This window comes from Trachurus trachurus (genome assembly GCF_905171665.1).
Source record: "Trachurus trachurus genome assembly, chromosome: 23".
NCBI lineage: Eukaryota > Metazoa > Chordata > Actinopteri > Carangiformes > Carangidae > Trachurus > Trachurus trachurus.
The window spans coordinates 8,482,785-8,493,985 of NC_139912.1; the positions used below are offsets into that span (position 1 = coordinate 8,482,785).

At 41.8% G+C, this 11,201-nt stretch overlaps 1 protein-coding gene across 3 annotated transcripts in view; it reads left to right on the plus strand.

Moving 5' to 3' along the window:
- The window catches only part of ppp1r12a (protein phosphatase 1, regulatory subunit 12A), a 50,099-nt gene extending 39,946 nt beyond the window's left edge, over nucleotides 1-10,153 (plus strand). For all 3 annotated transcript variants that reach the window (XM_083999267.1, XM_083999269.1, XM_083999268.1), the window contains 8 exons: nucleotides 581-702; nucleotides 803-868; nucleotides 2,260-2,276; nucleotides 2,372-2,489; nucleotides 2,586-2,690; nucleotides 2,821-2,868; nucleotides 3,955-4,005; nucleotides 8,603-10,153. In XM_083999267.1, coding sequence (XP_083855393.1) covers nucleotides 581-702; nucleotides 803-868; nucleotides 2,260-2,276; nucleotides 2,372-2,489; nucleotides 2,586-2,690; nucleotides 2,821-2,868; nucleotides 3,955-4,005; nucleotides 8,603-8,689 — 614 coding nt within the window. In that variant the 3' untranslated portion in view covers nucleotides 8,690-10,153. The remainder of the gene's footprint in view (nucleotides 1-580; nucleotides 703-802; nucleotides 869-2,259; nucleotides 2,277-2,371; nucleotides 2,490-2,585; nucleotides 2,691-2,820; nucleotides 2,869-3,954; nucleotides 4,006-8,602) is intronic.
- Nucleotides 10,154-11,201: the final 1,048 nt, after the last annotated feature.

The window sequence follows — 11,201 nt, forward strand, 5'->3', positions numbered from 1 at the left end:
TGAAACCATATAAACACAAGATTTGGCTCCATCACAGCTTAATTCCACCTGATGTTGCTATCTGTCGCCACAGATCCACGTTCACACGGGCAAACCGCCACAGTCCGATGAAGAGCATTGTGACAGAAAGAGGAGGGGGGATTGTGTTGCCTTTTTAAATTAAGTGGCTGCTCTCTTAACGAAAATAAATCCGTGAAACATCCCTGGGAAAAAAACGGGCGACAGCTTTAGTCTGTTCAACTGAAGGAAACACTGACCGCTTTGTTCTCCCACGACCAAAGCCTGTTTTTTCATCTTCTTTCTCTGAACTGCAGCCAAGTCAAGTCGATGTCCTGACTCTACTTTTGTTCAAACTGTTGCCTCAGTTAACCTGGACCTCTCTGTCTTTTTCAGTTTGAGCTCTGATTAGGATTACTTTTTGTGCGTTTGCCCTGTTGATCTCGAAGTAATTAGGGTTAAACTGATCTCAGTATTGATAAAATTTGCTCACGAACACTGTATTTAATCTGTTTGTATAAATGTCTGTTGCATAAGACAGGAAAAGAGTATTTAAATGTTTGGTATTTGTGTTGATGCACAGAAGTGGACAAAAGGGAGGAGGAGAAGGAAGGAGAGGACAAGTCTCAGCCCCGCTCCATACGGGATCGCAGGCGGCCCCGCGAGAAGAGACGCTCCACCGGGGTTTCCTTCTGGACCCAAGACGTAAGAGACTCACAGACAGCGATGGATTAAAGAGATCACGTTTAAAAGAGCTAAAAAAAAAGCGTGTGTAAACCCTCCTGTTTTTTTTTTTTTATTCTAGGGTGATGAAAATGACCCTGACCAGCAGTCGGACTCGGAGGAAGGCAGCACCAAGGGGGAGCCACAGGTAACAAGACCCTCGCCCACACAGAGACAGATGAAGCCGAGTGAACCGGAGCCCTTCAGCCTGTCCGTCAAATCAAACAAGACTCTGTTTCCGTTTGATTTCTGCCCCTTTTTCTGCTCCGTCCTCGAGTCGAGTGTCGTCGAGGCCGACCGGGTCCCACCGCTCTTTGATATTCACCACTCTTTCCCTTCACTCCCCCTCCCACCTCCCTCTTATCTCCCCCCCCCCCCCCCCCTCCTCTCACTTCACTTCACCGTCGGTGCCCTTTTGAATTTTTATTGTGTCCGTCTTCCTGCGATTGTCCGGTTGCCGTGACGACGTTGGAAACCAAATTTTTTTTTTTTTTTTTTTTTTTTTTTGTGCCATAGATCATAAGGTTTTCAAAACACAAAGCGGAGGAAGTCGGGGTCGCTGGGGTCACACGTGGATGAGACGGTGGAGGGTTGTTCCCATTTGAAATCATAGTAAAAGAGAAATTTCTTCCAGTGATTATATAAGAGTGGAACTATACGTCGTCAAAACGGATTAAAAGCAGTCAGATGATCTATAAATGGAGCAGCGAGGAGCAAGAATGGACCGTGTTGTGGAAATACTGCCAGCTGGGCGGACTTCCTGTTTGAACAGGAGCATCAAACAGACGCTCAGATACTCGGGAGATGAGACGGACGTACACAGATACCACGGTAGAAAGGGTGGAGCTCTAAATAGGAAACAAGCAATTATCCTGGTTTAAAATGCAAAAAGCTCACCGGAAAAGCCTCTGAGCGTCTTCCTTTCCTGAGCAGCACCGACAATTATTATCTTTTTTTTCATTATTCTTTTTATGTAAAGCATTTCAAGCTGTTTTTGCATGAGATGATGATATTCAAATACATTTAAATTAGAAGCATCAATGTGATAAAAATATCTCAAGTGATGCAAGTTGTACAAAATGTTTATATCCTTCCTGATTGAGAGATTTAACACATTGTTTTTCGTGGCCTGTTGATCTGATCAGCTGAACTTTACATGAATCGTTTTTTGTTTTTTCTTCTCAACGGCAGTTCTTGACTCAGATTGTAGTATTGTTGTCGTGCCGCCGCCTCAGGAAGCCGAGCGCAATTTCAAAATAGCTGGAAGCCCGACCCACCGACCTGACACAGCTATCTGATGTCTTTTTTTACGCTGCTGCTGCTGCTGCAGGAGTTCGGCAGGCCACGAGACGCTGCAGGCCTCCGGGCGCAGCAGCTGTGCAGGGATTAGTAGTGTACATACCTGCATGTAGAGCAGTTTGTAGGAGGCTGTGGAGTTCAGTCTGATTCAATTTAACTCTGCACAAGCACTGATAAGATGAACTGTTGCAGCTTTTATCGATGCACATTAACACTCTCTGACTTTCTGTTTCCTTACAGAGCGACAGATTGTCCAGGTACGTGTCACCGGCATCACATTATCTTGTCTGTATGTGTGTGTGTGATCAGAACATTTGTTTATAAACACACACGACTGTCCCCTGTGTTTCAGGAATGAGAGCACTTCATCCTTAGATCGCAACGACACTCTTTTTAGCCGTAGCTATGGCGAGAGTCGAAGGCCATACTCGAGCCGACTGGATAGAGATGACACCACTGATTATAAAAAGGTACATACGTAGTTCATAATCTTTCCTACAGTGATAATTATGATTGATTTGAATTATTTCCCTCTCTGATTGACATGTTTGTGTCTGTCTCTTCAGCTCTACGAGCAGATCTTAGCTGAGAACGAGAAGTTGAAGGCCCAGTTACGTGACACGGACCTGGAGCTGGCAGACTTGAAGCTACAACTAGAGAAGGCCACACAGGTGAGATGAGCTCACTCTTTTGCTTTTTTTCCCGGCTGATTTTATTATTAAAAACCAAACCAAAACCAATTAATTAAAAGGTTATTCCGGTTTCTCACGTTTTTGCCGCCGTTTTTATCTTTTTTTGCAGAGGCAGGAACGCTACGCTGACCGATCACAGCTTGAGATGGAGAAAAGGGTAAATGCCTCCTCTACAGACGTCCTCCTCTGTTTGACCTTTTACTGTAAAGATGTTTAACTTGTGTGTCTCCAGTTGTGTCTCTAACTACATGTAGAATTAGACTCTCTGTTAAATCCCACCTGATCTAAAAACATGACGGTAACACTGCCCCTGGGTTTATGTCTGAAGGTAACAAGCAGGCCCCAATATCATCTGGGTGGTGGTATGATCTTCTTCCCCTGAGTTTTCTTTATTTTGTATCAGTCTCCTCTCTGCTGCTGGCTGTTGTCTCACACATGCCCTTATAGCCGGGGTCAAAGGGCCTTCCTCCTCCTCCTCCTCCTCTTCGCCACCCAGAACACTGCCACCGTCTCTTTCACACGTGTTTTTTTATTTTATTTTAAACCTCAGATGCAGAGTGTGGTCACCACTTCTCCAGACTGCTTCTTTCCTCATTTGTGTGTGTGTGTGTGTGTTTGCGTGAAAGTGATTTATTTATTAATGAGTGCAGGAACTAGAACAATCATAGGTTGTTGAATCAAGAACCTGTGCATGTGTGTTTTTCACTGGCGTCTTCTCTGCAGCCATGACATCATCATCATCATCATTATAACTCGTTGATATGTGAACCTGAGCCCCTATTCTTAAGCCCCTGCTGTAAACGCAGCCATTTGACATCATCACCCATGTGTCATTTGTCCTCACAGGCTTTTATAGTGTGAGAATGTCCTTTTTATTCCCTCTCACTCTCTCTCTCGGTCCAAAAAAGACATTCTGACCTCACTAGTGTCCGTGAGTCATCTCATTAACGTACCATCCAACACAAACTACGTCCCCGTTTCTCCTTTATCCTGTAAATCATCTCTACGTCATGTTAACTCTGACCTGGCTGTTGCTTGCAGACGCCTCACAAGACATGAGTGTGTTCAAGTGTGTGTGTGTGTGCTGTCACTATACACCCTCACCATCTTCCACACCATCTCTCTGTACTTAACGCAGTGTGTAGAGCCTGCACCTACAGCGTGTGGTTGTTGTTGTTGTTGTCGTTGTCGTTGTGCTGAGTGTGTCGAGTGTCGAGTTGACCTGCTCTCCTCCGCCCCGCAGGAAAGAAGAGCTCTAGAAAGGAAGATTTCTGAGATGGAGGAGGAACTTAAGGTACTGCCACACACTCACACACACTCACATATATACACAGCATTAGATTTTAATGGGGTTTGTTTCCTTCAGTGACGTCAAGATCATAGGTGGTGTGTAGGTGGTACTTGTGAGTTCCAGTGTGGTGTGAACAGCTGTGATTTTTCAGATTTTTTTTTTAACATAAATATATATAAAAAATTATAATAAGGACACTTTTTTTGTTTAGCAGGAGAGATGAGTCATCTGAAAACCCACGATTCTGGAAATATAATGTGTTTTTATTACAGCTCAGGTTTGATTTATGTAGTTCTGGTCTTTATTTCATCAGTTTTGTGAACATTGTTATGAACAAAGTCGTTTCTAGGATCTGGGAACATGGAGATGTCACAAAGACTGGTGGTAAAACAAGTCAGCAGTTTATCTAATAACCTAAACCCTGCACAGATCTCTATTGTCCTCAATACAAAGCAGTGTCTCAGTAATTCACTCTGTGAGTGTGATGTTAGTGCTGCCAACAGGTGGGGCTGTTCCCAAAAGTCACAGAGACGATGCATCAGTCAAGAAGACCCTGATTTAGCAGCAGGAACAAAACCAAGTCTCTGTCTTAATTAAAATTAATGAACCATAAAACATAATATGATGAATATGAAGTAGAGGTTGCTCTCTACTTCATATTCATCATTATGTTTTATGGTTCATTCATGTGATGTAGCTTCAGTGTGCAGGAAATCTGATGAACAAACCAAATCAGTTTGAGTCGACGTTGAGGAGCTACAAACAGGAAATCTCCTTTTTTCTTTAAATGTTTTGTGTCTGTTTCTAAGGAGCCATTAGCACAGCACAGATATTAGAGCTGATTTGGTTTTTAAGCAACTACAAAAATATAGTTAATGACTCGAATATAGATTACATCCTGCTTGGGGGAAAGAAACCTGAAGATGCCGCTGGTCCTCGTCTGCCTCCTCTTATTAATGTAAAACATGAAACACTTTGGTTAAACCAGCACCAACACATGAATCCCACTCTGCCACCTGTTATCAGTCTCACACAGTTGAATGATTTTAGATGATTAGACTCTTGATATCTGTGATTTAAACATGATTTAATTGGTCTGGAGAAAACTTTCACATTTTCACCCAGCAGCGAAACAAGAAACAAGAAAACTCCTCCTCCTCTCGTAGTCCCTGAACGTAACATAACCTCCAGTCTGTCAAAAACGTAAACGTGCACCTGTTGATGTTTTATTCTGTTGAGGCCACATCTCAGGTCAGTGGTCCTAATCTATGTCGACGCAGTGTTTAAGCTCCTCTCCTGCAGAGACGTCCAATTAAATGTTCCTTTTCTGGAAAGCTGATTTAAGTTTGGAGGTGGAAAAAAAAAAATCCATTAAACTCTAGTAAGGAAATGTTCTTTCCGTGGCTGTGATAATGAAGTGTGTTTTATTTTTAGGCCGTGATCTTATCAGTGTCACTTTTCCACTCTGTCTACAAGCATCATGTCAAACCGGGATGAAAAAAAATAATAAAAAAAACTCTTAACTATTCCTTCGGTTTCCAAAAAAAAAATCTGTCCCCATTTTCTAACAATCTTCCTTTTCTGTTTTCCCTCTCTCCTCCTCTCGGCCCCCTCCTCTCTATTCATTTATACTGTCCTTGTCTTTCATTAATCCTCCCTCTCTAATTTTGTTTTCTTGCACCACACTTCTCCTCCTTCTCTTCCTCTGCCATTCTTTCCCTCTCTCCCTCCTCCTTTTCTCTCTGTTCTCCTATGTTGTGGTTGTTGTCCTCCCTCCTCTCTTCCTTCCTTCCTTCCCTCCCTCCCTCCCTCCCTGCAGAACCTCCCCCAGGTAAAGCAGGTTCAGGCCCTGCGGCAGGTTAAGGAGCGGCTGCAGGCTGAGAACCGGGCCCTGGCCCGTGTGGTGGCAAAGCTCTCGCAGTCCGCCTGCAGCCAGCTGCCCAGCGTCGACCTCTAAGCCACGTCCGTCTGTCCACCACCATCTCTCCTTCCTTCCTTCCTCCTCCTCCTCCTTTTTCTTCTTCACCTCCTCCCCTCCCAACCCCATTTCTTCTCATGCTCCATTCGCGCTCTGCCACGCTTCCATAGACAGGCAGGTGCCCACCGCCCAACCACCACCACTACCACCACCACCACTGGTTTTGTAAACTTTTCCCCCTCTCTGCCTCCCCAGAGCTTTTTGAGTTGTGTACAGATTGGGGAGGGTGTTTTTTATTTGTTTTATTTTACAGGACACTCTCCTTTTTACAGTACATGACATGTCGAGTGTTAGAAACGTCTAGAACTAGTGAACGCAGGTGGAGGAGGAGGAGCCGAGTCGAGCTCAGTTTGACCGACCGGAGTCTAAATTTCACTCCACACCGACGCGTCTCCACTGTGGAGGAAAGTGTCCTCTGTAGTCTCTAGTTGTGACGCTCCCATCACAGGGAGCTCGGTTTGGCTTGTTCTGGCTTCTTTGCATGAAGTGGCATCTTTCTCTATTTTTGTTTTATTTTGGCCCAAATCTTCAGACTCAACCTTTTTTTTGTCTCCCTCCTCCCCTCCTCCTCCTCCTCTGTATGTGATGATTCTCCTCCGAGTTTTAATTTCAACAGATGACAACTAAAGCCGACTTCAGACAGCTGCATGGACTCTGGTTTAGCTCTGATCAGCATCAAGTACAAAGTATCTCCGTATACTTCACAACATGATGGGATATTTAAACTAGCAGCCGATTGTCATCTGTACACTTTGTTTTTCCAAAACGGGACTGAAATCTCCAGCCGGGGATTCTCAGTGTTGAGTGTGTCAGTATAGAAACATGAGTCCTACCTGAAGTCCTCCACTGCAGAACCTCCTCACAACGGCTTATTTAGTACAACAACAACTGGATTTTTGATTGTTATTAATTGGAGATTCTTAACTTTAGACAATTATTGATAAAGACCTTGTTGGACGGCAGGAAAATGAGTGACGTCAGATCTTCAAGCCTGAAATTTGCAAACAAAACACATCAAAAGGAAGATAATGCAGAATACTACAGAGCTGGACAGGCATGATGGGAAATAAAATTATAATAATAATAATTGTGCTCTTAAATTACTTATTTGTGCTCTTAATTTAAACCTCAGTTTAGTTTTTACTTTGAAAGTTTTGGAGCGACAGGTTATCATTGAATCCTGGTTTAAACTCAATCTGGGATTAATTTTAAACCAGCAATTTAGGAGGTTTAACTTTTTTATACTTACTAGCAGATTATTTCTATATTTAAATATGTATATATTAATGTTTGACTTTCTTATGCATACTTGTCTCAAACTCTCAACAGAGTTTGGCTGAGTATTAAACCTGGATTAACTAATCTTAAAGGGACAACGAGGAGTTTTGGAAAAGCGAAGCGTTTTCACACTACATTTATGAGCCTCCGCGCGCACCGTAAAATTCTTTTGACCGGCGCAAGACGGACTCATGTTTTCATTCATCAAGAATTAAAGTCAGAGGTTCAAAGAGGTTCAGTTACCGTCGTAGTTCCGACCATAAACGGCGATTCAGCTGCGTTATTCTCATGACTCGTTGCGAAACCGAAAGTAAAAAACGCTGGTCGGCTCGACCAGCATCTCCGCCACCACTAATAATAACAAAATAACGATAGAGACAGAACGATATATTAATCGAAAATGGAGCCATTAACAAGTGTGGGTAGCGGAGATTCATCCACATTAACGTGAGACTTTTTTATAACCGAATAGAAACTCCTCGTTGTCCCTTTAAACCTAGTTTAGACCTGATTTTAGATTACATTAAATGTTTTAAATTAATTTCAATTCAGTGTAAAACTACATCAAAACCAGTTTGTTTTGAACTAGATCAGACTGTTGTTGTAAATTGGCAGCCAGTGTTGGAGTTGTTTTAAACACACAACCCAAATGAACACTAACACTAATTAACATACAGTTTTTAATAAAGAGTAGATTCATTAGGTTTTAGCTGCTGACCTGGGAGCTGCTGTGAATCCATCACCTGCTGCTGTGATTTCACAATAAGAGCACAAATTGAGACATTCAGGAGCACTAATTGCTCATTTGTGAACAACGGTAAATAAACGAGAAGCAGCCCTCCTGTCGCGCTCTGTGGTACAAACACAAAACACAACAAGTACAACACAATAATGAACATTAGGCTGTAGTTGAGCTCAGACATCGGTCGGTGCTGTGTATTGTTGTGGCTGCCGGGCAGCAGCGGTTGAGGTTGTGCATGGCTTCTCTCAGGATCTTTGGCCTGTGGTGTGATCGCTTCTACTCCTCTCCTCTCTCTCTCTTTTGACTTGGAACAAGTGATTTTTTTTTATTTAAAATTTTTTCTTTAATTTAAAAGAAAAAAAAAAGGAGTAAAGAAAACATGAGAGCTGCTGTGTGACTCCAAAGATTGCTTTTTACACAAACTGCAATTAACAAGTAAAGTTTGTAAAAAAACAAACAAAAATAAAACCAGCCTGACTGGTTTGAGTGACATGTGTTTGTCAAGACGTGTCTAAACCTCTCTCTCTCTCCTTCTCTTTCTCTCTGTCTCTCTCTGTGTCTCTCGTCCTCTCCTCCCTGTTTCCTCTTCTTTCCCTTCTCAGATGCTCCCAGACTTGAAAGCAGACAACCAGAGACTAAAGGACGAGAACGGAGCGCTCATTCGAGTCATTAGCAAGCTTTCCAAGTAGAACAGACCCCCCCGCCCGCGCCCCGTCTTCTGCACCCCCCACCCCCTCCTCCTCTAGTCCCCCATGACAGTGACTAATGGAATTGCACATTTAGATATTAATTGCAACAGACATCAGAGACAAGACTCCTGTTTTTTTGTTTTGTTTTGTTTCTTTTTCTCCTCCCAACTCTTTATCTCCCTTTTTTGCTCCTCCACCGCTGCAGCATCCACCACCCACCTATCCATCCATCCATCCATCCATCTATCTATCTATCTGCCCCACCTCACCCCGACCCCCACCCCACCCCACCCCATCCGTGACTCGACTGTAAGCCCCTCCACCAGCACCACCACCCCACCACCTCGGACCGTGTGGCTGCTGTCCTGATAGAACCACTGAGTTTACAGAGCAAAAAGGAAAAAAGGGTTGTGTGAGCAGCATGTTAAAAAGCATTGTGGGCGGGGAAGCCTGAAAACTATTTAACCAATAAGCCTTAGATGTACATAAAGAGAAAAAGAAAAAAACACTTGCATCGATCTCTTCTCTCTCTCTCCTCTCTATCTCTCTCTCTCTCTCTCGGCTATCACTGAAGAACAGATATTATTATCCAACACCTGATTTTTATTTGTGCCACCATCTCTTATTTGATGTCTTTTTTTTTTCTTTTTGTTTCCTCTTCCTGTGTAAGTGTTGTGTGCTGTGCAGTTTCCTCCTCACCCCCCCTCCCCCTCCTTAAAGTGCCACTTTGCCCCCTCCCCTTCCCCCTGAAGTATCAGCTCCTCATCGTGGCCCCTATTTTATTTTATTTCCTTCATTCCTTCCTTCCCACACACCGAATCACCAGTGCACACACACTTGCCCACCGACTCCCCCCATTTTTTTTTTTTTTTTTTTTTTTTTTTTGTACCTCTGTGTGTCTTCCAAGAGGGAAAAACAATTTTAAAAAATCTCGCTTTAGCGAAAACCGAGGCGGACCTGGTGGAATTTAAGCTTTCACTGTATGTGCAATATGCATTTTTTTTTTTTTAATGCTTTAATGATGAGTCCATCACAAGTAGGATTTTTCACTCTTCCACCGCTTCCATCGCTCACCTTCCTCCCCTCTTTTTTTTTTTGTTTTGTTTTGTTTTAAGTTTGTAGTGTAGTCAGTTTATATTCTGTATTTCTCACTTTGTTTTAGCAGGTACTGAGTGATGCTGTATATACCTGTATGTATTTGTTTGAGACCAGCACATGGCATGCGTTTATGGTTCCCGTCTGTTACTATTAAAAGTATACAAATTCCAGAGGACAAAAAGGTGTGTTTTAATTATTATTTTTTTTCTTTTATAGTCTAAAGACATTGGCTACAGTACAGTAGAGCCTCTCTCTCTCTTTACACGGGACGGCAGGCAGTGTTCAGTGCTTTATTTTCCAGTTTAAAAATAAGTGTTCACATAAATTGTGAGATTTAAAAAAGAAAAAAAAAGAAAAAGAGAAAAATAATAATCGCTTCACTACATTTCACTTTCATTGTATTCAGTATCTTGGAAGAGTGCTGTTAATTTTGTTTCCAGTTTTTTAAAGCTGTAGTATTATAGCCAAGGTGTTGTCACTAAAAAAATAAAATTATGGAAAAAAAAGACAAAAAAAAAGAAGAATATCTTAGGTATCGCTAACCCAGTCCTTTTTACAATGTCTACATGCACTGTCAACGCCATGTGAGGGGTCTTGATGTCAGGTTTAAAGCAAAATCGCCACCATCAAATATTCCATGCATCTGAAGACATTTTATGCATTTCAGTGGCCTTTTAAGGATATTTTAGTAAAAGAAGTTAAAAAAAAAAAGTCACTGCAGATGGACTAATGACCATCTACTCTGGTTAAGACTTTTTTGTTTTGTGTTTTGTTTTTTTGTTTTGTTTTTTTCTTTATTTTTTTCCCATCTTGTAAAATAGGTGTGTGGCTTAATACATGCAAGCTGTGCTGTGACTACCAACCACTGAAGAGTTCATTAAAAATAAACTTGTACATTGTAAAGTTCCACTTGTCTCGTTATTTTTTTCCTACACACTATTGAACATTTCACTATTTATAAATCATCATCCCTACATTGATACTGATTAATATAAACACAGTAAAACATGTTAAACTCTGGATTAATGAGTGTTTGATCATTGTAGTTGTAGTTGTGTCCTAGTAGTCTTACAATCTACAGTATATATCAATTACACACCAGTTATTTGGGAATTGACAGTGGTTCATAAGATCATTCATAAAGTGTCGGTATCAACGTACAAGTGTGTTTCAAGAAACTGCAATTCCAGATCCATTCAGGTTTGTTGAGTATACTGCTATAATGATTGATTTATAAATGCTGAACCCATCATATGCATAAAGAATGAAAACAGTAATTCAACACGTGATAGTTGAGCTTATTAATTCAGATTTAAACTTAATATGTGTAGGTATTATAAAGTGTTTTTTTTTTTTAAGGTGGAATGGCTTAATTGACAGGACACTGCTGCTGTTGCTATATCCAGTTGTACCA